The sequence below is a fragment of the Peromyscus eremicus genome, chromosome 19 (genome assembly GCF_949786415.1).
Source record: "Peromyscus eremicus chromosome 19, PerEre_H2_v1, whole genome shotgun sequence".
Taxonomy (NCBI): Eukaryota; Metazoa; Chordata; class Mammalia; order Rodentia; family Cricetidae; genus Peromyscus; species Peromyscus eremicus.
This window is the reverse complement of record NC_081435.1, coordinates 55,280,091-55,306,818: the sequence shown is the minus strand read 5'-3', so window position 1 is coordinate 55,306,818 and position 26,728 is coordinate 55,280,091. Positions and strand designations below refer to the sequence as shown.

At 41.7% G+C, this 26,728-nt stretch overlaps 1 protein-coding gene and 1 long non-coding RNA gene across 5 annotated transcripts in view; one reads left to right on the top strand and one right to left on the bottom strand.

Annotated features, from left to right (window-relative positions):
* The window catches only part of Spire1 (spire type actin nucleation factor 1), a 123,401-nt gene that overhangs the window by 3,775 nt on the left and 92,898 nt on the right, over positions 1-26,728 (top strand). For all 4 annotated transcript variants that reach the window (XM_059246612.1, XM_059246611.1, XM_059246613.1 and 1 more), the window contains exon 2: positions 17,492-17,526. In XM_059246612.1, coding sequence (XP_059102595.1) covers positions 17,492-17,526 — 35 coding nt within the window. The remainder of the gene's footprint in view (positions 1-17,491; positions 17,527-26,728) is intronic.
* Positions 1,216-26,728, bottom strand: LOC131896036 (uncharacterized). The gene is made up of 3 exons (XR_009375347.1): positions 26,459-26,728; positions 20,811-20,912; positions 1,216-1,328 (listed from the first exon to the last, which is right to left on the bottom strand). It is a non-coding gene; the product is annotated as an uncharacterized LOC131896036 (long non-coding RNA).

Here is a 26,728-nt window from a genome sequence, read left to right as displayed (position 1 = left end):
AGGAGTTGATGGGTGATACCCAGGAATTGTGGCTGTTATCCTTGAGTCAGAATTCTTCACCTGTCTCTGTTCACGGTGCTGTTGAGTCGAATGAATGAGTACTGTAGCTCTTGCCCACCAGTATTACTCCATTGAATCTCATCAGGAAAAAGAGTGCCTCACATGCTTTTCTGATTTAGTTCCCGACGGAATACAGTAGAACGTTCCCTGTCCTACTTCTGACTCTACTTGTGGTGTGACCATGTTCATTATAATCTCAAAGGGAAAGGAAAAAATTGTCAACAACAACAGAAATCCCCAATCTTATTCCACGCATTCCAGTAACCTTTTTTTTTTTTTTTTTGTATATTTACCTCATTGTATTATAAGTAGTAGGTTTGTATGGGATAGTGTTAAAAACCCCAGAGATAAAGGTTTATTTTTTTCCCCCCTTTGCCTATGTAGTTTCTATTTATTTTTTGGTGTGTTTGATGTATGTGTGGAAACAATGCCCAACAATATAAACATAATTTTATTTTGCCGAGTTGTATTAAAAATAAAAGAAAGAAAGAGTTGCAACCGGTGAAATTTAGATAATAGCCTAGCTCTTTCTGAGGTTAAAATGTTTATTTGTCTGAAATGTCACAAAGAAATGTTAACCGAGTCATATTTAGAGATGAGAATCCCATGTGGCCCCATCAGCTGTTCAGTATTTAAATACTCAATAGACAGCAGTCAATTTCAACTTTGGTTCCAAAATTTTGATGTACCTTTAGCTTTAGATGTATAAAGAACGTTTTAAAAATTGTGGCCCCATCTTGATTTTAAAGAACCTGAAGGGTGGTAGCAAGATAGGTTTTCCTGGGAGTAACAATGAAGGCTTGTGTGCATACTAATGAGAGGATCCCTCGGGGATGGTTTTTGGTATAGGGAACATTCAGGCTTTGTTTGGGATGTGAAAAGAGGGTGTGATCAGTCAGGCTTCTCAGCAAGGTTCACGCTTATGTGAGGAGAGTGGTCTATTTGATTCTAAAGAAACAGTGCTTGTGGAAAAGGTAGACACGGTGAAAACAGGCTTCAGAATAGTCTACCCACTCTTGCTGTGTTTCTTGAGTGTTCATAGCCTGATTACTATCAGCTGTCTGTGTAAGAGGATATGTGTATGAGTCCAAGGGAGATGTCTGCGAGTCAGTGGTGGAATTACGGACTGCCGAAATACATTATTGATCACAAGAATAAGAAAGAGTCATCTTTGTTGCATGTGTCAGACTAGTTCAATTTAACAAACATATCTTGAATTTATATTGTGCAGGCAGTATTCTGGTTTCCAGTGCAGTTTAAACGAATAGCTGTAAGAAGAAAAAAAATGTAAATATAGTGGTAAATTTACCATGAAGTTAATACTGCTTAAATGTCAAGCCTCTTACTCATCCAGTCTCTTTCCAGGAAGGTTGAATCACATGCTGAAATGCTCATTTGCAAAATGAAAACTGATTGGATAAAATTGCTGTCACTTTCAACTTCAGTTTACTCCTCAAATACTTACTGTGTTGGATTATCTCCAAATAGCCACAGCATTCTGGGGAGAAATTTGGGAATGATACTTTGTAGTTTTCTGTGTTTCTGCCTATGCCAAGGGATGTAAATAGTTTGATCATATTCAGATATTGATACTTAAGTTTGAACTCTGTTAAAAAAATGATTAGTTTAAGAGTTTTCACTGAAGCTGAGCAGAGCCAGGCGGATCTTGGTGAGTTCGAGGACAGCCTGGTCTTGCAGAGCAAGCTCCAGGATAGGCACCAAAACTACACAGAGAAACCCTACCTCAAAAAAAAAAAAAAAAAAAAAAAAAAAAAAGAGTTTTCACTGAACAGAAGAAAGAGAAAAAACCTACATACATTTACCAATGATTGTATGTTGACAGGCTACTTAATACTCTGCATGCATGGTGACTCACATATCTGAAATCCTAGCATTCAGGAGGCTGAGACAGGAGGATTGCCAAAGGTTCAAGAACAGCCCGGGCTACCTAGTTAGAGATTGAGAGAGCATGCCCAGAGAGAATAGAACACAGCAGGCCAGTCAGTCACCCTGTTTGGTCACCTCCGAAGCATTTTCCTGTGTCATAGCGTCTGTAGCATAGAAACAGTCCCCATCTGTCTCCTGTATCAGTACTCAGGAGGCAGAGGCGGATGGAGCTCTAGTTCAAGGCCATCCCATCTACATAGCAAATTTCAGGCCAGCCAGGGCTACATAGCAATAGCCCAAAACAAAATGAAGAAAGAAGAAGAAAGGCCACCAGTAGTGAACAGGAAGTGCATCTTGTCCCCAGTCTCTTGGGATCTATGGGATTTTTTCACAAGTTTGGCTTTGCTTGTGTTTTCGTGACTAGACAGGGCTGTAGGTTTGGGGAGAATACCAGAGTGGTGACGGTCTCATCTTCTTACATTATATCTGGGCACATGGCATCCCATGTAACATTGATGTTTTGGTAGTTGGCTCAAGACAGTGTTTATCAAGTTATTTTTGCACTAAAAGTTATTTGTACTTTTCTATATGATTGTTTAGGAATGACACTTAAAAAAATAAATCTAATTAAAAGGTTTTTTTTTTTTTAGTTGTTATGAATCATACAGGACCTTGCATATGCTAGGCCTTCACTCTATTGCTAAGCACTCCACCATCTCTAAAACCTCACCTTTAATTCTAGTTCAGATTTGTTTACATTTAGTCTGCTTACTGAAATTGGGATTTTATAAACTATTTTGTTTGCCACCTCTTCTATATTAATAGTCTTTTTTTTTTTTTTTCCTTTTTTGAGACAGGGTTTCTCTGTGTAGCTCTGGCTGCCCTGGAACTCAATTTGTAGACCACGCTGGCCTTGAACTCACAGAGATCCACCTGCCTCTGTGTCCTGAGTGCTGGAATTAAAGACATGTGGCACCACTGCTAGGCTGATTTTTGATTATTTTTAAAATTTACAACTTTCGCTGGGCGGTGGTGGCGCACGTCTTTAATCCCAGCACTTGGAGGCAGAGCCAGGCGGATCTCTGTGAGTTCCAGGAAAGGCGCAAAGCTACACACAGAAATCCTGTCTAAAAGAAGAAAAAGAAAAGCTGGTTAGAAACAAGCCAAGCTAAGGCTGGGCATTCATTAGAAAGAATAAGTCTCGCCGGGTGGTGGTGGCACACGCCTTTAATCCCAGCACTCGGGAGGCAGAGCCAGGCGGATCTCTGTTGAGTTCGAGGCCAGCCTGGGCTACCAAGTGAGTTCCAGGAAAGGCACAAAGCTACACAGAGAAACCCTGTCTCGAAAAACCAAAAAAAAAAAAAAAAAAGAATAAGTCTCCATGTATTAAGAGCAAAGAGTTAAAAAAACAAAACAAAACAAAAGCAACCGAACTATTTTCAATATGCACTCAAGACATTACTATCTTGATATTAAAGATAGACTTTCCTAGATATCAACCAGGGATTGGTTCCAGGGTTCCCCATCCCTTACCTTGCCAGGTACCAAAATGCTCAAGTCCCTTATGTAAGATGGTTAAGCATTGCATGTAATCTGTGTGTATACCCTCCATACTTTAAATCATCTCTAGATCTAAAGAAATACCTAATGTAAGAGTCCTATAAATAGTTAGACTCTATTACTTGGGGTATAAGAAGGAAAAAATGTGTGTATGTTTAGCAAGGATGCAGGTGTTTGTTGTTTTGTGGTTTTTGTGAATTCTTTCCATCTGTGATTGGCTGAATCACTGGTGTGGACCTCATGGATACAGAAGGCCAACTGCTTATGTGTTGTTTTTTGTTGTACTATATACTTCCTGTGGGGCTACTCTTCTCTTGCCCGTATAATTTTTTTGCTTATTTTTTTTGTATTATATATCTGTCACTGTTGAGTTTGAAAATACCTATATTTTTTATTGACTTTTTCCCCCTCCCTTTTGAGACAGGGTCTTACTTATACCAGGCTAGCCTTGAATTTACTATGTAGCTGATGTTGAACTTGACCTTAGATATCTTTGTTGTTTTTTAAGTAATTTTTTAAATTTTGAAATTATAGTATAATGACATCATTTACTCCTTTTCTTACCTCCTTTTTTTGTTTATTTGTTTGTTTTTTTGAGACTTTTTTTTGTGTAGCCTTGGCTATACTAGAACTAGCTCTGTAGACCAAGCTGTCCTCGAACTTACAGAGATCTGTCTGCCTCTGCCTCCTGAGTGCTGGGATTAAAGGCTGCACTACCACCACTCAGCCCCTTTCCTCCTAATCCCTTCCATGCATTACCCTTGCTCTTTCTCAAATCCATAGCCTCTTTTTCTTTATTATTACATACATATGTACATGTTCCTAAATGCATAAATACAACCTGCTCAGTCTGTTTGATGTTACCTTTATGTATATAATCTCAGGGCTGACCAGTGGGTATTGGGTAACCAACTGGAGGACTCTTCTCTGGAGAAGGCCATTTCTTTTGATTTTAGCACTCCCCAGTTGTCTGCAGTTCTTTGTCTAGGGTTGAAGCCTGAAAGCTCCCCTCTGTGTTACCATGCTCATTGATGTCTTGTTGACCTTGAACTTCTGATATTTCTGCCTTTTGAGTGCTTGGAGTATGCAGTGCTGGGGATCAAACCCTGGGCTTTTGAGCATGTCAAGCAAGCACTCTACCACCTGAGTGACATCCTCAGCTCTTGTCCTAATTTTAAGGCAAATTTTAATGAAAATGTAATCTACAGAAAAGTATGTAACAATGTGAATACACTCATGCGTGTGCAAGCAGAACTCACATGACAAAACAGAACTTTTCTAACATCTGGAAAGGTTTGTCCTGTGCACCTTTAAGTCAGCGTGGTCAGAACTTCTGATGCGTAAGTTGTGCCTGCTTTCCGTCTCTCATGGAGAGATTTAGACAAAATAGATGTTCTTGTCTGACTTCTCTTTCTAAACTTTGTGAAATCAATTCAGAGTGTTGCATATAGTTTGTAGTTGGTTCATATTTTACTGTCACATTCCTTTGTATGACTATGCTGTTGATTCATTCCACTCTACATTGATATTTGGGATGCAGATACCCAATACTGTGAATAATGCTGCTTGAACATGCCTTTTGGTGAATAGATGTAGCAGTTGTGTTGAGTAATATGCCTGAAAGGGCAGTTGCTCCTCATTTGTGTGTCTAACGTTATAGTAGATACTGTATTCTAAAGTTTTCCAGAGTGATTGTACCTCACAAACTGAACAGTTATTTTTATTTTATGTGTGTTTTGTCTGCATATATGTCTGTGTACCACACGCAGGAGGCCAGAAGAGGATGTTGGCTTCCCTGGAACTGGAGATACATGTAGTTGTGAGCCACTACATGGGTGCTGGGAATCGAACTCAGGTACTCTGAAAGAGCAGCTTGTGCTCTTAGCCATTGAGCCATCATATTTCTAGCCTATCTCACAAACTTTTAAAATTAAAGTCTTTCTGGGACATGTAGGTGACTATATCAATAATGTGTATTTCACAGTAGTAAAATGAAATGAGGGCTGGTGGGATGGCTCAGTGGGTAAATACACCTGCTGGCAAGTGGTGAGATTGATCCCCGGAACGCACCCAGAGGCAGAGCCAACTCCACAAAGTTGTCTTCTGACCTCCTAGAATGCTGTGGCATATGGACCCGACCCCCCCCCCCCACAAACTCCTAGCATATACATCCGCACACTATAATAATTCTTCAAAAAGTCTCAAGGCAGGGCATGGTGGCACATGCTTTTAATCCCAGCATTTTGGACGTGTAGGGAGGCAGATCTCTGAGATGGACTCCAGCCTGGTCTACTTACTGAGTTTTAGGCTAGTGGGGATTACATTATAAGACCTTGTCTCAACCAAAAAGAAAGTGTCTCAGTTTTGAAGAGACCAGGGAGCCATGACAAAGAAATGATATGTGATATGTGAATCTTGGCATATGAAAAGGATAGTGATGGAAAAACTGAAGAAATCTGAATTAAAAAAGAAAAGCAGAGGGAGAGGCAGGTTGATCTCCAGAGTTTGGAGGTCATCCTAATTCATATAGGGAGTTCCAGGCCAGCCAGAGCTACATAGTGAGACGCTGTCTGCAAAAACAAAACCACCCCAGAAATGATAACATTTTAAGGTAGGTATTTATGTAGATATTTTAATGTAGGTATTTGATCATCTAAAATGTGTTGAAATATCACTTTACATTTCATAAATATGTATAGTTTTATTTGTCCACTTTACATGTACATTTTTTCCCCCTCTGAGACAGGGTTTCTCTGTGTAACAGTCCTGGCTGGCCTGGAACTCACTTTGTAGACCAGGCTGTCATTAAACTCACAGAGATCCGCCTGCCTCTCCCAAGTGCTGGGATTAAAGGTGTACACCACCACTGACCAGCCACATAAGTAAGTGTTTTTATTTGTGGTATGTGGGGGGATTATAGTCTTAATAATAACAACCTCAGGGCCTATCTTTAGCTTCTGAAAACTTTAAATCTTACATGCTTTCACACTGCTTGTGCTAATGCTTTTTTTTTTTTTTTTAAATTAGGACTATTGTCTTGTCGTTTTGCTGCTTTCTCTACTACCCCCAGTATGCTTCCTCAGTGTGTGTTTTCTGAGAGATGATGAGCACAGTTGGCAAGTGATGGCAGTGTGTAATCAGCCTAGCACATGGGCTGTCTGGCTGGATTGGGCTTCCTAGGTTTTCAGTGAAAGCCCAAGTTCTTACTGTATTAGAGGAACCCTGTTAAACACTTTCATGTGCCCATTTCACCAGTATTTACGTGTCTTTCAAGTGAGCTCTACCTGATGTGGAAGGTGCACAGAGGAACAGTACCCCCGCACGTAGAAGCTCACAGATGCAGAAGCAGCCGCCTGTGGGACACGACAGTGATTCAGAGGCTAGAGACTGTAGAAACTGTGAGCCCAGAGGAAGCGTGGCTGCCTTTGTCTCATGACTGTTCACAAGCAAGTTTTACCTGGGAGACTGAGTTTGGAAGTTGTGAAGGATGAAGTATGCAGTGGTGTCCACACAGACAGAAGTATGTACGTAGAAAGGTTTAGAAATGTGGAAGGACATGATAGAGTATCCAAAGGCCAAGGTACCACACGTGTAGACACTGTGACATTTGTCGTGCCACCCACTTCCCATGCTAGAAGCAAACACGGCTTACTAATAGGCCATGACTTTTCTTGCTGTTAAATTTATAAGCTGCCTCTTGAGTTCTCAACAGGATGCTTCAGGCAGGCACTACAATTATCTGGACTTGGCATGTGAGGTTAAACCCGTTTGTCTGCTTTGTGGTGGGTGTTCACTATGCCTGGAGCATAGGATGTGTGTGGGAGTGGTGGGGAGTGAGACAGGCTGGAAAGGCATGTTTATTGAGAGCCACATTATTGTTTGTGTCTATAGGTTGGATGGGCAGTGGAGAGCATGTAAGGAATTTAAACTAGAAAATAGATAAACAATTATTCTTTTTAGAAAGACATCGAGGCTTTGTAGAAAGTGCCTATCTTCTGCAATGCCTGTGATCCCAGTACTTGGGAGGCTGAGACAGAAGGATTGAGTTTGAGGCTAACCTGGGCTACATATTGAGAACCAGGCCAACCAGGCTACCAGCAAGACCTTGTCTCAACAAAACAGAAGAATAGGTATATGTCTTCTATAAAATGTAACTGGACAGATGCCAGTTGGCATTTCATACTATCTCAGATATTAGTAGTCCCTGAGCTGATAAACCATTGGGGTATTTCAGCTTCAGACCAGAGGTGATGAAGATTTGACAGAGCAGTAGGAATTGAAAGTCAGGTTGGTGCTTTAGAAAATGGACCACAGCATGGCTCTTTTGATATATAGGTGGAAGAAGAAGGAAGTCTGGAAGGCTCTCAGACTCCTACCTGGGTGATGGGGAAGGCAGGAGGAGCAGGTTAGGGTGGGAAGATGATGATTTATGCTGCATGGAAATTAAGGTGGCGTGGAACATATTTTCCAGGTAGAGTCATGTTAATTTCCACCAAGTTCCTTTGCTTTTTCAGATGCATGCAAATCACCTTTGATGTCCCCTGGTAGCACAGGACTTCGTTGGGACTGCAGGAGAGATACTGTTTAGATTCTTAGTTCTGAGGCTTAATGTGTAGTTAAAGCCTTTGGTAAGCCACTTAGCCTTTCTGGTTCTGTTTTTTTGTTGTTGTTGTTGTTGTTGTTGTTGTTGTTTTGTTTTTACTTTATAAAAATGGGAGTTGTGTTTATCCAGCTTCTAAGACTGTATGTTTGGGTATGTTGTCAGCTCATACACAATGTACAAAGGTATTTTCCTATCTTTTTGTGAAAAGCATTTCAAGATCCTTTGACCGAAGATAGATTCTAAAATGATATCAACTCTTCATTTGGAAGTCCAGAAAATGAGGTTGACAAAATGTAGAATGTAGATATTTGTGGTTGCCCTAGGTCTGTGAACAGGTTTTTTGAATGGATTTATGAGCTGTGGAGAATTTCTTCAGACTGCCAGAAAAAGTTAGTATCTGATTGCCATTCATAATGATTTCCATGAGTAGTTTTTATGTGGTTCTATTTCTGTGAACTATCTAGAGGAGGCAACTCTGTTGATTGATGGGGTCGTCACTGTGGCTAAGGATGCTCACTGTCTGGTTGTAGAGGTACCATTTAAATCCTTTCTCTTTTTTTTTTTTTTTTTTTTTTTTTTTTTGGTTTTTCGAGACAGGATTTCTCCGTGTAGTAATGGTGCCTGTCCTGGATCTCGCTCTGTAGACCAGGCTGGCCTTGAACTCACAGAGATCTTCCTGGCTCTGTCTCCTGAGTGCTGGGACTAAAGGCGTGTGCCACCACTGCCCGGCTCATTTAAATCCTTTTAACCAGATTGAGTTGGGCTGTTTTTCTTCTGAGTTTTAGGTTATGGTTGAGTTTTATGGGGTTCTTCATATCAAGTCTTCGATGTTCAGTTAAATTTTTTTGGATGGAATGAGATAAGGGTCTATCTTCATTTCTCCTGTATGTGGATATCCAGTTTCCCTAAGACTGTCTGTTGGAGAAACTGTTCCTTCTTCATTAGCTGGCCTTGGCAGAGACACAAACAACTTCCCATGCATGTATTCTTGATTCAGTTTCTTTTCTTTCCAGCTAACTGTTAGTCATTGGTTGACTATTTAGTCTAGCCTCCTTAAGTTCTCTGGGAAGTGAAGGGGGGCTTCTTTACATCAATAATAAAACTGTGCAAATATATTTCTTTATTTCCGTAACATTTCATTTGAGATGTAGTTTAAATGAGACGTTTGGACTATTGCCTGATGTATGTAGTATTAAATCTTGGGAGAAAATTGACCATTCATTAGCTTAGTGGCTCTCGGGCCCAGACGTTCTTCTTTGGTTGTGCTTATTTCATTCTGTTTATCTTTGGAGAAGTTAGGCACTCTAGAGGCTGAATACCAGTGATTTCCATGCGAGGCTAGGGAATATCGTGAGACCCCTTACTCAAAAACAGAACACAACTTAGTCTTTTATTTATTAATATAATAAAACGTATAGTTAGAAAATTACAGAAGGGTTATTTCTTGATAATAAATATAGTAAAAGTTAAACAGCTAAAATGTGTTTTGGGGTTGTTTTATTTATTTATTTTTCCTTTTCCCTCTTTCACTACTGGAGATTAAACCCAGGGACTTGCATGTGCTAGCCAATGTTACACCACTGAGCTATACCCTCAAGCCAACCTAGATATTTTTGATAGCTTAAATAATTCATACCTTTCTCTGCTCTCCTTTCTTCTGCTTCCTTCTTCGCTTCTCCTTCCTCTCCTGTTTTCTTCCTTTTTCCTTCTTTTTTTTTTTTTTTTTTTTTTGTTGTTGTTTTTCGAGACAGGGTTTCTCTGTGTAGTTTTGCGCCTTTCCTGGGACTCACTTGGTAGCCCAGGCTGGCCTCGAACTCACAGAGATCCGCCTGGCTCTGCCTCCCGAGTGCTGGGAATAAAGGCGTGCGCCACCACCGCCCGGCTTATTTTTTTTTATTTATTTATTTTTTTGTTTTGTTTTTGCCTTTTTCCTTCTTCTCTTGAGTCAGGGTTCACGATGTAGTCCCAGCTAGCCTCAAACTGGAAATCCTTCTGGCATCTTCCTTTTGGGTGCTAGGGTTAAGGATGTGCACTACTTCTTAGCAGCCTTCTATTCTTGATAGAGAATTAGTAAGAAAGAGTTAAGTGGAAAGCCAGGCATGGTGGTGCACAGCTTCATCCCAGAGGCAGGCAGATCTCTTTGAGTTGGGGCCAGCATGTTCCACATAGGGAACTCTAGGCCAGCTAAGGCTAAAGACCCTGTCTCAGCTGGGGTGGGGGGTGGTGGTGTAGAAAAGTATCAGAGATAGGTCAGCAAGATGGCTCCACAGGAGAGCAGGTAAAATCTGGTGATCTGAGTAGTTAGATCCTCAGAGCCTACATTGTAGAGGGAGAGAACAACTCCAGAAGGTTGTCCTCAAACTTCTACACATGGCTCTGTGCATGCTGTGCTCGGGCTCCTGTGTACACACACACACACACACACACACACACACACACACACACTAAACAAACAAACAAACAAACAAACAAATAAATGAGTAGGTAAGTAAGTAAATAATTTTGGCATTTTTTTGTTTTGTTTTGGGGGTTTTTTGTTTGTTTGTTTTTTGAGACAGCGTGTCTCTGTGTGGCCCTGACTGTCCTGAAACTCATTCTGTAGACCAGGCTGGCCTCGAACTCAGAGGTCCACCTGCCTTTGCCTCCTGATTGCTGGAATTAAAGGTGTGTGCCAACACGCACAGCTTACTTTTGATATATTAATAGGGAACTAAAATATAATAATGTTCATGAATGGATCCCAGGTCCTCAGTGTCTGTGATCTTTTAAAAATTGAAGTGTGGCCGGGTGGTGGTGGCACACATCTTTAATCCCAACACTGGGGAGGCAGAGCCAGGCGAATCTCTGTGAGATCGAGGCCAGCTTAGTCTACAGAGCGAGATCCAGGACAGGCACCAAAACTACACAGAGAAACCCTGCCTCAAAAAAAAAAAAAAAAAAAAAATTCAAGTGTTATTAGGTTGCAGAAAGTTTTTTAACTGCTAAATTTCGGCATATTCATTATTCAGAATTATGCTTTTTTGTTTTTAAGTTAATGGGACAGCTACCTTAAATCTCAACACCCCTCATCTTCCCTTTTGGAGACAGTCTTAATGTAATGTATGCTGGCCTGGAATTCGTAACTATGTAACCCAGGTTGGCCTGGAAAGTCTATTGCCTCAGCCTTGTACTTAAAGTTAACTACTATGCTTGTGCTAGGAGATTGTACCTAGTGCCTCACACTCGATAAGCACACATTCTGCCACTGAACTGATCCCCAATCTCTTCAATTATCTTTTTTTTTTTTTTTTTTTTTTTTTTTGGTTTTTCGAGACAGGGTTTCTCTGTGTAGCTTTGCGCCTTTCCTGGAGCTCACTTGGTAGCCCAGGCTGGCCTCGAACTCACAGAGATCCTCCTGGCTCTGCCTCCCGAGTGCTGGGATTAAAGGCGTGCGCCACCACCGCCCAGCTTCAATTACCTTTTGACTCCTCTTATCTTTCACAACCCTGTGGCTGTACCTTGGGCTGCCCATCTCCCTTGCTCTCTAGAGTGACAGAAGCATCCTGGCTGGCCTGTGCTTGCTCTGTGTCCCTCTGGACAAAGGCTGACCTGGAAATACAGTCAGCTCACTCTTTCATTTTTTGAGACAAGATCTCACTGTGAGACTGTGTAGCCTTGGATGGCCTGGAACTTGCTGTGTAGACCAGGCTGGCCTCACTTATAGAATCTCCCTACCTCTGCATCCAGTGCTGGGATTAAAGGTGTGCATCATTCACATTTGATTAATACCCCTTGTGTTTAAAAGCACACCTAAAGGCTTGGAACTCTGTGATCTGCCTGCCTCACCTGCTTTTCCCAACATAGTCTGTGCTACCTGCTCACCAGATGTATCTAGGACTCAGTCTCCCTCCTGGATCTCCAGCAGGCTCCTCCTCCAGTCCTGAGTCAGCCCTACCCAAATTCAAGGTTTTTGTTTAAATATCCTCAAGAGGGCTTGCCTGCCTAACCTAAGTTGGGTCATTTCTGTTATTTCTTTTCTCTTTCTTTTGTGCCCCAATAGCATATTACCAGTGCTGGGATTAAAGATGCGTGCCACCACCACCCTGCCAATCAAGTGTTTTTGACAGGAACAGTAACACAGCTTCATAAAGTTAAACAAATGCAACATAAACAAAAGTAACACACCGTAAAATAATATTCCACAACAATCAGTCCTCCTACGTTTTTGAGAATTTTTAAATACTTGATTTAATTAACATCTGTCCTAGAGGGTAATAGTAGTACACATCTTTAATCCCAGCAGAGGCAGAAGCAAGCAGATCTCTTTTGAGGCCAGCCTGGTCTACAGAGCAAGTTCCAGGACAGCCAGGGATACACAGAGAAACCGTCTTGAAAAACAAAAACAACAACAAAAAAATCTGTCCTAAATGTAATTTAATGAAATTATTACTTGATTGAAAGAGCTAATTTGGGCTGGAGAGATGGCTCAGAGGTTAAGAGCACCGACTGCTCTTCCAGAAGTCCTGAGTTCAATTCCCAGCACCCACATGGTAGCTCACAACCATCTGTAATGAGATATGGCACCCTCTTTTGTGTACATAATAAATAAATAAATTTTTAAAAAAACTTTAAAAAAAAGAAAGAAAGAGCTAATTCACTGTGATTATAATCTGAAGATTTGTTAAGACCTAACATTGTTTAGGTTATTGAAGACATAGAAGGTGAAATCCTGGATTTTTGAGTTTGAGAGGGATTCCTTGGATATGGTTTCTCTGAGGCAGAGGCAGTCAGCCCTTGAAGAAAGACTCAAAAATGATGAAACAAAAGTCCCTGACACTGAACAGGCAGACTCCAATGTTGTTGTTTGTTTTCTTACTCTTTGTCTCTTTTGGGGGCCGCCAGCCAGCTCCCAAATAAATCACACAGAAGCTTATTCTTACTTATAAATGCCTGGCTTAGCTTGGCTTGTTTCTAGCCAGCTTTCCTTAACTTAAATTATCCCATCTGTCTTTTGCCTCTGGACTTTTATCTTTCTATATTCCTGTATACATTTCTTTCTTTCTTACTCTGTCGCTGGTTGTGTAGCTAGGTGGCTGGCCCCTGATGCCCTCCTCTTTCTCTGGCTAATTCCTCTTTTATTCTCTTCCCAGATTTCTCCTTCTATATATTCTCTCAGTCTGCCAAGCCCCGCCTATCCTTTTTCCTGCCTTGGTATTGGCCATTCAGTTCTTTATTAGACTATCAGGTGTTTTAGACAGTCAAAGTAACACAGCTTCACAAAGTTAAACAAATGCAACATAAACAAAAGTATCACACTTCAAAATAATATTCCCCAACTCTCCAACTTAAGGTGTTGGAGGAAAGCGGTTTAAGTGCTAAGACAGCATGCCTGCAATTTCCCCTCCTGACCTTGGCAGTAGCAATGGAGATCGGGAACAAAGCGTATATGCCAAGGCTAGGGAGTCCTGGAGTATCCCTGTAGCCTCCCACCTGCTATGCTGGCTTGTGAGTCTGTGCCAGTCATTTAACTTTTCTGGCTTTCCGTTGCTCATCTGCAGTGATTGTGCAGTCATTTCCACCCCTTTACCTCTGAAGACATCCTTAGGATTTCCCATTCCTAGGTCAGCACCTGGGTGTGGAGTTGGTTGATAGAGTTTTGTAGGTGGTTGGGCATGTTGTGCTCCCAACCTGCATGTGTTCTTGGCAGTGCTCAGCAGTTTGTGTGAGTAACCAAGTGCAGTTGAATGTCTTACACAAAGATTTGGTGTTCTTAGAGAAAAGTAATTTTTGTTTTGCCTCAGGTGATTAGAAGGAGTCTAATTTCAGTAGCCTATGCTTTTTAACATCATACAATAATTCCTTAAGCTCTTCATTATTTTCGGGTGCACAAAATTGTCCACAGCTTCTTACAGTTGCCCTAGCCAGTGTCATCCAGTCTCCTGAGGGCTCTTGAGTCCACCAAATCAGGTAGGATAGGCTGTGTGCCTTTGCAAAGTGGAGTTCTCCGGTTTTGGTGTGCAGAGCTTGTTTTTCAAATTGGGTAATGGCTCTAGTTCCAGATCAGCACCCAGAGCGTTCTCTCCTTCCCCTAGGTTAGGTTTTATATTGTCACACGGCACAAGCCATGACTTCTCAGCATTGCTGTTCTCTCCTCTGCTTATGCTATAATACATGGGACTGGATTTCTGAGTTTTTACCAATAAAAAGCAGATTTGCTAGGCATAGTTGTTCACACCATTAATTACAGCACGGTAGACTGATCTCTATGAGTTCAAGGCCAGCCTGATCTATATAGGGAGTCCTAGGCTGTCAGGACTGCATATCCAGACCTTGTCTCAAAAAAATCAAATAAACAAGAAAGCCCAAGTTAGTATAGGTCTCTAATACTTGTTTGTTTGCCATCTTTGAGGGAGGGGGCAGAGTGTTATGTAACTCAGGCTGGCCTCAACTTCACTGTCTAGCCAAGGATGACCTGACCTTCTGAATCTGCTCTTCACCTTCCAAGTGCTGGAATTGCAGGCATGAACCACCACACCTGGTTTACACAGCGCCGGAAATGAACCCAATGCTTTGTGCATGCACTCTACCAACCGAGCTACATTCCCAGCCCTTGATTCCAGAGTTCTTATGCTTTTTTTCTTCCTTAAGAATTACTATTGATGTAATCCTTGTACTTTTAAAGAGGTTGCTTTCTTTCTGCGCTCCTTCTCCTCTTCTGCACAGTCAAGTACTCAATGTTTCCCCGTAGATATGCTCTGTGATCTGCTCTGAGCTGTCTCTAACGGTGTTCCTAGGCAAATTAATTACCAATTCTGTAGGAGTCTTAACTCCTATAAGTAATCTACCACACTATTATGCTCTGAACACTCTTAGGTTTATATAAATAAAAAATATATCACTATATATGAGTATAATTTTTACATTAGCAACAAATTTATGCCATATATTTATCAAGTCCCACTTGCTATATAAAAGCCTTGTAAGTTAAAGTCGTTTTGTATGCATGTTGATAGGTTTTTTTTTTTTTTTTTTTTTTTTTGGTTTTTTGAGACAGAGTTTCTCTGTGTAGCTTTGCGCCTTTCCTGGAACTCACTTGGTAGCCCAGGCTGGCCTCGAACTCACAGAGATCCGCCTGGCTCTGCCTCCCGAGTGCTGGGATTAAAGGCGTGCGCCACCACCGCCCGGCCGATACAGTTTTTTAAAATATTTTATTTTTATTTTATTTGCATTGGTGTTTTGCCTGCATGTGTGTCTGAGTGAGAGCCTTGGATTCCCTAGAACTAGAGTTACAGACAGTTGTAAGCTGCCATGTGAGTGCTGGGAATTGAACTTGGGTCCTCTGGCGGAACAGTCAGTGCTCTTAACCACTGAGCCATCTCTCCAACCTCCATTGATACAATTTTTATTGCTTGTATATAGTTTATATTTTGCAAGATCCAAGGTTCCCGTTTTCTAGTCAGAGTTTCAGCCACTGTTTTATATTACATAGGATTATATTAGGATCATTAGGCTTTAAGGAACTGTGGGTTTCAACTGTATTTTTCATTTTAAGAATTGGGTGTCATACAGATATGATTATTTATGTTTTTTTTAATGATGTCACTATGAACAGCAAGATGGGTAAATCCTTTATAAGCATTAAAAATTTCAAGCCTGATAGAACCACTGCTGTGGAATAGGCATAGATGTAGTAGGCAGGGAGAAGTAGGAGTTATAGGAGATTAGTATTGGGAGGGAAGGCTGCGTAGACATTATGTATAAAGCTCGGACAGCGATGCTTAAGTAGATAGATGGGGCCCATGAGGTGGCTTAATGAGTTAAAGGTGCTTGCCACCAAGCCTGACGATCAGAGTTCAGTCCTCAGGACCTGCATGGTGGGAGGCCTTCTCAGCACACACGTGCTGTGGCATGTTTGCGCACACACATGAGTAAATAGTAGATGGAAAAATTAAAGTTTCTACTACCCAATGTAAAGTTATTATCTGGTTTTTATTTAAATAGATGACTCTTAAAGTAGCTGCTTTTATTTTTAAAGTATGATTTTTGTCCCAAATTGACAAATATATAGTTGTACAAGTTCTTGGTATTATGTCTCATTGATGAGAGAAAACACTGTTGTTGGTATAGCCAGCTGTTGTTGGGTTCCAGGGGTGTCTTAGGGTTTCTGCAATGAAACAACACTATGACCAAAAAGCAAGTTGGGGAGGAAAGGGTTTATTTGGTTTACAGCTCCGCATCGCTGTTTGTCACTGAAGGAAGTCAAGGACAGGAACTCAAGCAGGGCAGGATCCTGGAGGCAGGAGCTGATGCAGAGGCCACGGAGGAGAGCTGCTTACTGACTTGCTCACAATGGCTTGCTCAGCCTGCTTTTTTATAGAACCCAGGACCTCCAGGCCAGGGATGGCACCACCCACACCCAGGATGGGCTGGGCCCTCCCACATTGATCACTAATTGATAAAAAGCCTTACAGCTGGATCTCATGGAGGCATTTCCTCAGCTGAGGCTCCTTCCTCTCTGATAACTCTAGCTTGAGTTAAGTTGTCACACAACCAGCCAGTACAGGGGTTTCTTTCTTCGTTTTTGTTATTATGTGTTGATACAAGGCCTCACTCTCTAGTTCATGTTGGCCAGAAACTCTAGATTCTCCTGCCTCAGCCCAAGAGTCAGTCAGGGTTTCTCTCATGTCTCTTTCTCTTGGTTGTCTGCATTTTTGAGACATTGTCTCACTCTGTAGCCCTGGCTGTCCTGGAACTCACAGAGATCCACCTGCCTCTGCCTCAGGAATTAAAGTTGTGTATCAACTATGTCCAGTATTTTTTTCTCCTTTCCCCTTTCTTTTGATCATGAATACAGTTTGTTTTTTTTTTTTTTGTTTGTTTGTTTGTTTTACTTTTTCTTGAAAAATTTTCTTTCGCTGGGTGGTGGTGGTGCATGCGTTTAGTCCCAGCACTTGGGAGGCAGAGCCAGGTGGATCTCTGTGAGTTTGAGGCCAGCCTGGTCTACAGAGCAAGATCCAGGACAGGCACCAAAAACTACACAGAGAAACACTGTCTCGAAAAACAAAAAACAAAACAAAACAAAATTTTTTTTTCTTTCTTTTTTGGGGGGAATCTCATTAGTCCTGGTTGTCCTGGACCTTGCTCTGTAGACCAGGCCAGCCTAGAACATGCAGTGATCTTCTTTGTCCAGCCTCTTGAGTTCTGGGGTTATGAGTATACAGCCAGCTTGGTAACTGAATGAACCAACAACTTTGTATATGAAAAAAAAAATCATTCTAGCACTTGTTATTTTCATATATTTAATATGTTTAATTAAGTGATGGCTATATTGCTTGAATATATTATTGATGATTTTAAAAGCCCTCAATCATTTGAAAGTAACTTTTTGTATTTTTATTACAGGTAAATTGGGATATTCACATTGTACAGAAACAGAGGTAAGAGAAATGTATGGATATTTCTGTAAAACAGCCTTATACTTTTTGGCATGACTTGAGTAGTGAATTCTTGCTGTGGGTTTTTCAGTTTTCAGATAATGCTACATTGAGAATAGGCACATATCTTCTCTATTCAGGAAGAACAAGTGAAAAAAATCAGTTACCTTGTCCACTTGTCTGTGGCATTAGGAGAAATGGCTTAAACATAGCTTATTTCCTGTATTTGTAAAATGACTTAACACCCAGAGCGCCGAATAAGAATTATTTTAAGTTTATCTTTAATACAGTGTGGTGTGTCGTGATAATAACATGCTTGAATGGGAAAGCTTCCATAGTGCTTCTTTAGTAGGACAAAATTAAGACGTGGGCATTGTTTCAGTGAGATTAATAATGTGAGATGCTTGGGTATTTCTGAAAGTAGGTCCATCTCCTTATTCAGGATTCTCATGTGAAATTTGAGGAGTTTCTATATGATTGCTTGTGTTCCTTGCAGGGATTTCAAGGATATCATTAGACGCCAGGTTGCCTATCTGTGTGCCATCCTATCCAATAGCAGAGCACCATCCTTAGACTAGCGTATTAGCAACCTTGTTAATGCCTAATATTTAAGAAAAGAAATTGTAGCCAGTGGTGGTGGCGCACGCCTTTAATCCCAGCACTCAGGAGGCAGAGGCAGACCGATCTCTGTGATTTTGAGGCCAGCCTGGGCTACAAAGCGAGTTCCAGGACAGCCAGGACTACACAGAGAAACCCTGTCTCAAAAAACAAAAAAAATAAAGAGAGAGAGAGAGAGATAGAGATAGAGATATTGTGTGTCTACTTTTATAATGCATCTGAACATTGATACTTGATTTCAGTAAATTTACTGTAATTCAGTAAATTCAGAATTTTAATTCATTTTGTATAAAATGCAAGCTTCCTAAAAGATGCTACATAATTAAAAAACCAAAAAGAATACATTCTTTTTTTAAATTCAGTTCATTTTTATGTTTTCTATTCAACTTTGAAAGTACAAATTTTCCAAATTAGTTTTTTAATGGACTAAGAACTTAATATTTTCTTTAAATTTTTTAAAGATCTTTGTATTTTCATATAGTTAGGATTTTTGATACATTTTTCCACAAGATGGAAGAATTTGATCTAAGTCAGAAGAGAGAAGTGTTGCTATAGTTTCAGGGTCTCTATATTTATAGCTATGAAATTTTGAGCGATGAGTTTTCCCCCAGACCTTTGCCTGTAAAATATTTAAGGTCATTTCTGTTAAGCTCATAGGACCATGGAACTGTAAAAAGAGAACATATGTGAAATGTTTCATTAGCTCCCACGGCACTATTGTAGTTAAGAGTACACAAATAAATACAGTTCACATCCATGTGCGTTTGGTATTGCAATGTCCTAATGCAGGGCTTGTCAACAGCCTCCTCCTTCTGTCTTGAGTTGCATCGCCCTGAGAGCAGCATGGTTTTAACGGTGTGATACCTGCGAGCATGGCTGTCAGACCAGCTGCAGAGGCAGGCAGGAGACTGGCTGTCCACAACTGAGTCCATTAGAGAGTTGGAAAGGTGTAAAATAGCACCCTTAACATTTTCGTTCAGCGGTAGTTCTTTTTCTTCCTTAAAAGTGTTATTTATATTAATGGGCTGCAGGTTTGAGTGGTTAAATTAATAAATATCTTTAAATTTTGTTTTGATTTCTAGTTTTGTTAATGTTAGTAGTTTACAGACTGCATCAATAAAAGCTCTTTGCAGCGATATTTTTTGTTTTTGTTTTTCACAGAGTGCCAGGGTTGGAAAACCTGGCACTCTTGGGCTGGAGCTCGCCTACAGGTGCAGCTTGTTTCTGAGAAGTGGAGCTGGGGCAGAGAGGAAGCCAGAGTGCTGCGGCAGCACTCGGGAGTCCCTGCTGGCCGATAGAAAAGCCAGGTCCGGGAGAGTTGCCCGGACTAGACAGGGTACTTCTGAGAGCCTGTCTGGTTCTGAATTGATTTTCTTCTTGAGGAAGGAGACTCCCACGTCAGGTGTGTGGCAGGCAGGCCTGACTAAGAATGTATAGCGCTAGCTGTGTCCCGACTGTGTCCATGTGTCAGCTGTGTCCGTGCCTGAGCGTGTGAGTGGGTGGGGGTGGGTGGTGGAGGAGGGGTGGCCAGCGCCCGCTCCTCCCAGCTTTCTCGTGTCTTCGTCCATGATGGATTACCGTGAAGGCGGGCTTGATGAAGATGGAGCATGCCTTGATGTAGCATACTGTTAATCTTCTTTGAAAGGGGCCTCCTGGAGGAAAATAAAATTACCTTTTCTGAGGCTGTAGGAGCCTGATCAAAGCAATGTAGTCAACATAGAGTTTTTAATAGTACATAAAAGCCATGTTAGGAATTACCTTTTAGCTTTTAAATATGAATTTTAGTTTATTCTTTGAGATTTCATAAATGTGTACAATGTATTTTGATCATGTTCACTCTTATTTCACTCTCCAACTCCTCTTGGATCCTCTTCCTCCATTCCCCATCTCCACACTTCATGTCCTCTTTATTTTCCTCTTAAAACATCAGTGTGATGTTTTAAGAGGAAAGACAGTTTGCACTGCCCATGTGTGTGTAGGTGTGAGGTCATCCCCTGGAACATAGGCCGTCTACCGGGGCCACACCCTAAAGAAAATGACTCTCTCTCCCTGTGCAGGTTAGTTGTGTTGTCATCTTGACATAAGCTAAGTTCATCTGGGAAGAGAGAACGAAATTGAGAAAACGCCTCCATCACACTTTCTTGACTTAGGATTGTTGTGACAGCTCTGGGCAGATGGTCCTCAGTTGTCTAAGCTGGCTGAGCAAGCCATGAGGAGCAAGCCAGTAGGCAGTGTTGCTCTGTGGTGTCTGCTTCAGTTCCTGCTCCAGTTCCTGTCTGCCTTCCTGCCCTGGTTTCCTTTCATGATGGACGTAAGTGATAAGATGAAATACACCCTCTCCTCCTTTGCTTTTGGTTATGGTGTTTATCGCAGCAATAGAAAGCAAACTAGAATATTTCCCTAGCAGCTATCAACTAATAGCTCCTCAGCTACGGGTAGGAGCTTGTGAGTCCCTCCCCTCAGCCCATGCTGGAATGGTGACTGGCTTCATTTTGTGCAGGTCTTGTGCAGGCAACCACAACTGCTGTGAGTTCAGAGTGCAGCTGCCTGTCATGTGCAGAAGACACCGTTTGACCCTGTTTCTCAAGGACCTCCGGTTCTTATTGTTGTTCTGCCCCATCTCCCCCGGTGTTCTCTGAACCTCTGGGAAGGGTGCGTGATATAGATACCTGGCTTATGGCTGAGCACACCGTAGTCATACACTCTCTGCATTTTGGCTGCAGTCCATTGTACAAGGAAGCTTCTCAGGCGAGGACGGGAAGCTGCACAACCTGTGGGTATAGGAGTATGTATTTAAAAGGCAATTTGGAACTATAGCTGCTTACTGAAATAATAGTAGGGTCTCTTCTAGGGCTTGTGAGCTCACTAGCCATGAGTTTATGGCCACATTACTGTACCAGGGTACCTGGTTTCCTTCTGTGGAAAGCCCTCAAATTCGGTATAAAGTGCTGGCTACTCTAACATTCATGGCACTATTGCACCCACGAGGATATCAGTCTTGCCATATTTTGGTCATTATTGTGACCCACAGAGTTCACAGCTGGGTAAAACTGTTGATGGCCATCCCCTGCAGCAGCCTATAGATCACTTTCTGGTACCATTAGAGCTAGCTGTTATGGACAAAGCTTCAAGGTCAGTACTAGCTTAATTTCTCTATGTCCTGTGACCAAAGTGTGTGGTGTCTTCAGCAATAGGGTCCTATCTGCCATGAAGTTTGGGAAGACAAGTAGGAGCAATGCCTATAGCCTGTATTATTTGGGTTATGTCTTTGGGGACACACACGCTACCCCCACCTACACACTGATTAGGTTTTGTTATTGGTTTGAGACCAGATCTCTTTATGTAGCCATGCTATCTTGGAACTCACTATATAGACCAGGATTGCATTGAACTCACAGAGATCTGCCTGCCTTTGCCTCTTGAGTGCTAAGATTAAAGGAGTGTGCCACCACACTCAGCTGGTTAATTTTTTGTCAGCACAAGCTAGGTTCATCTGGGAAGAGGGAATCTAATTTAAGAAAATGTCTCCATCAGATTTGCCTATAGGCAAGTTTGTCAGAGCATTTTCTTTATTAATGATTGATGTGGGAGGGCTCAGCACACTGTGGGTGGTGCTACTCTTTGGCATATCATTCTGGGAAGTATAAAAAATGTAGCTGAGCTGGGTGGTGGTGGCACACACCTTTTTTTTTTTTTTTTTTTTTTTTTTTGGTTTTTCGAGACAGGGTTTCTCTGTGTAGCTTTGCGCCTTTCCTGGGACTCACTTGGTAGTCCAGGCTGGCCTCGAACTCACAGAGATCCGCCTGGCTCAGGCACACACTTTTAATCTCAGCACTCAGGAGGCAGAGGCAGGTGGATCTCGTTGAGTTGAAAGCCAAGCCTGGTCTACAGAATGAGTTGCAGAACAACCAGGGCTACACAGTGAAACCCTGTCTTGAAAAAACAAAACAAAACAAAAAACAACAAAAATAAATAAATAAAAGAAGAAGAAAAAGAAAAGAAATGTAGCTGATAGTGAGTCTGGGAAGGAAGCCAGTAAACATCGTTCCTCCATGGCATCTGCTTCAGCTCCTCCCGTGACGTCCCTTCATGATGGACTGTAAGCTGTAGATGAATAAAAGAAGCCCTTTCTTCCTGACGTTCTTGGTCATGGTGGTCATGGTGTTTGTCATTGCAGTAGAAACTTAACTAAGACACCCACCTCCTAATGACTCAAGGGGAGGTATTCCATATTAGATCTTTTATTTGGCTAACTATGGCTCCTGGGGGTTCTTAATCCCTTGTATAGTGTAATTTCTATTTAATCTCCCCCCCCCCTCTCTCTCTCTCTCTCTCTCTCTCTCTCTCTCTCTCTCTTTCTGTGTGTGTTTAGGAAGCTTATAAAATAGTAGGTTTCCATATGACATTTTGAGAAGTCTTTAGTATTAATTCTCTTCTGCTCTATTTTTGTATGTTTTACTTTTATTTACTTATTTTGTGTATGTATGTGTGTGTGTGCTCACACATGCGTGTAGAGATCAAAGAATAATTTTTTTTTTTTTTGGTTTTTCGAGACAGGGTTTCTCTGTGTAGCTTTGCGCCTTTCCTGGAACTCACTTGGTAGTCCAGGCTGGCCTCGAACTCACAGAGATCTGCCTGCCTCTGCCTCCCGAGTGCTGGGATTAAAGGCGTGCGCCACCACTGCCCGGCCAAAGAATAATTTTTGAGAGTCGTTTCTCCCCTTCCACCATGTCATTTCTGAAGTATCAAACTCGGCAGCCAGGTTTGGTGGCATGTCCTTTTAACCATGGAGCCATCTTGTTGGCCCCTATAATCCTCTTTTTAGTACTTTTTCTAATTCATAGAAACCAAATTGAAATTGAATATAAAGAAAGCCAGGAGAAGCTGGGCAGTGGTTGTACATGCCTTTAATTCTAGCACTCAGGAGGCAGAGGCAGGCAGATCTCTGTGAGTTCGAGGCCACCCTGGCCTACAGAGTGAGTTCCAGGACAGCCAGGACTACACAGAGAAACTCTGTCTTGAGAAACAGTGGAAAAACCAGAGGAGTATATATAGGTATTCAATTAGGCCTTTTTCCTTAAGGCAGCCTGGTGTCTCTTAAAGTCAAGCATTTTAAACGTCTCTCTCTCTGTCTTTGGGAAGGTTTTATTATTTTCAGTGCTGGGTATTTATTTAACTTAGGTCCTGGCACATACTAAGTCAGTGCTGTACTGCATAGATATACCTCAGCTACCTGGAAAATGTCTTCACAAACTTGACCCTTAGCGTTCTCAGCACTGGAATTTGTGAAGGAACTATCCCCTTGTCTTGTTATGTCCTTTTTTTGATTTTGAGACAGGTCTTGCTGTGTATCCTGGGCTGGCCTTGAACTCACTGTGTAGCCAAGTGGCCTTTCACATGCAGCAGTACTTCTACCTCAGCTTTCTTTGTGTTAGGGTGACAGGGACATACCACTGTGCTAGCTTAGCTGTTTTCTTTTTCTTTTTTTCTCTCATGGCCAGCTTTCATAGATTTGTTTTATGGAATGTTCTCTAAATAAAGACAGGCTTTTCACTGTGTAGTAGATGCTAGCCTTTAACTCACACTCCTGCATATACTGCCCGAGTGTTGGGACTTCAGGTATATGCCATCATGCCTGGCTTCAATAAGAATATTTAAAAGTTTTTAATAGGCAATTAAATTTCCCCCTTTTTTGGTTCTTAATAATTTTTAAATTTTAATTAAAATACAATTACATTGTTTCCCTCTTCTTTTTCCTCCTACCAAACCCTCTCATTTTCTCTCCCTCTAACCCCCCCCCCCTTTGTGGTCTCTGATTATTATTGTTACATACATGCATGCATGCATATGTATATATAAACACAAATACATAAATGCAACCTGCTGACTCTGTTTTGTGTTGTTTGTGTGTATATGATTTCAGGGCTGACCACTTGGTTTTTGAAGGCATAATTTCCAGTGGTTTATGACCACACCCCTCTAGGCATCCTCATGGTCAGATCCCATCATCCCACAAGTCCTACCCCTATATCTTCATATTCCCACACCTAGCAGACTCCATCTCTTGCTGTTCTTAATGCTTTAAGGAGACCTGCACTCCTTCTTCCCAGAAGTGGCTCACAGTCCAGCTGGTAACTTATAAACTTATAAATGGGTGACTGACCTGTGCCTGCACTTGCCTATCCAGAAGGCAACTCTGACCCAGGCTTAGAGAGAGCTTTTACTACTGCCATTTTACAAGTTTTCCTAAGCCGTTATTTAAATAGTATGCTAGGATCTGAATCCTTGAAGAAAGTTGCTGGACGTGTAAAATTACTAGATTGTAACTGAATTTGTAGTTTCTAATGTGAGCATGCTCAATTTCGTCTTGTATATTAACTGCTACCAATCAGAGAGCACTCAGCCTTTTCCCTTTGAAAAGAGAGTGGTTAAATGAGTAACTAGAACAGGCTGCTGTTCTTGTGGAGCATTGGCTGTGTTTTAAGTGGAATAGGTTAAACCATTATATAACAGTAGTTAGCTTTATCATTACTTAATCTTGATAGAGCTCATTTAATTGGGCACTCATTGATAGAGCTGATTGCAATCTGTGCAGTAATAGAAAAACTGGAGCTTCACTGAAGGAAACTGTTAAAAACACTCATGCTTACATTTTAAAAGATTTATTTTTATTTTTAGTTATGTATATGTGTGTGGGTATGTGTGTTTGAGTGCAGTGCCCATGAAGGCCAGAGGCAGTGGATTCCCTGGAGCTGGAGTTACAGGCCGTTGTGAGCCATCCGGGATGGATGCAGAGAACTCTGGTCCTCTGCAAGAATGATAGGTACTCTTAACTGCGGAGTCCACTATCCACCTCCTCACGCTTGTATCTTAAACAGTTCATAAATACTGTTTGTAATACTTACACTCCTACATGCATTTTTAAAAACTACAGAGGGACTTTTGTGGTAGACATTGATGGAAACATTAATTTTAATAACAAATTTATGAACTGATATTATGATTATTGATATTTTGGAGATGAGAATTAAAGAATAGAGACACATAGTAACTTTCGATGTTAATCTTTCCTATTGACTTTAGAATCACTTGGGAGACACACTTGTGGATATGCTTGTGAGGATGTTTCTAGAGAGGCTTAACTCTGAAGAGGGAAGATTCACCTTAACTTTGGGCAGCACTGCCTCATGGGCAAGAGTCCCAAACTGAATAAAAAGATAAGAAGGAGAAAGTGAGCTGAGCACCAGCATTCACCTCTCTCTGCTTTCTGTGAACACATGTGACCAGCCAGCTCCTGCTGCTGCTGCTGCTGCTGCTCTGCCTTTCTACCATGATGGACTGTACTGTGCACCTGTGAGCAACCGTGAGCGGGAGGACCCTTCCTTTGGTTGCTTTTGTCTGGTACCTCGTTACAACAGAAGTAACTAGTACGCTTGCCCAGGCTCAGATGGCTAGTAGGTAGCAGTACTCCCTGCCTGCTTCCCTGTGTTGTCTTTGTCCAGCTTGTTGTTACCTTCAGTGTGATGCGGCGACCCAGTGTGGAAATCATCTCGGTGTCCCTTTGGAACAGTGAATGTCTGCACATGCCTCTAACCAGTGACTCCTTCAGTTACAGCCTTTTGAAGCCAGGGATGTGCTTCAGCCAAAATGAAACTTGGGAAAAGGCCCGATGCAGCCCATAAGCCCTCAGCCCTCATGAATTAGATGGGTGCAGGTTTTCTCCTGCAGGAATTTATGAAATAGGCCGATTCTAAATCACTCAGAATGGTTTAAGATTTGTCCTATATATCGAAATCCTTGGGGAAATTGGACCTGTAATTCTAGGTGTGCCTTGGGGAAACTTAAATATCTTGGGAATGAATACATTGAGCTTAGTGTCTTAGACACTTACTCCCTGTGGTTGTTTGTGGATAGTTTTTGGCCTATACTTCAGTGGATAAAAAGTTTCCTGATAGCCTAAAATAAATAACTAAAGGTAATGTGTAGGGTGTGTTGCTTTAATGCAGAGTATAACATTGAAAAATGTGCATTTGGTCTTTAGCCAAATCTGCGCATTCCATTTTGACCTCACCTCTGGCTCATGAATGCTCATGTGATAATTGGATGCATACTGCTTTTTAAGTTGACACTGGCTAAACTTTGGTTAATTTCAGAAGTGATTAAAAAAAAAATCCCAACCTGAAAGAAGTAATGTGATATTTTTAATAAAAGTATCAGCAGGTTGAGGAAATGGCTCAGCTGGTCTAGTGCTGCTGCACAGGCCTGAGGGCCGGAGTTCACCCCCAGCACCCATGTAATGCTCCGGCATGGCACCTACCCGTAACCCGAGCACAGGGAAGACTTGCAGAGCAGTGGTGCTTTTGCTGGCAGTTGACTGGAAGATGACCTCAGCTATCCGAAGTTCTGTGTGAGACCCCAGCATGGCTTCCCTCTTCTCAGAGCCAGCCAAGAAGCAGCTCCTCCAACACTGGGTAACATGACCATGGACTTGGAACCATAAGCATCGCGTCAGCTTTGCTAAGCTCTGTTGCCTAGAGGCATACTGCAGGTCTCATCTACATGACCGCCAGGATGTGGAGACCACAGG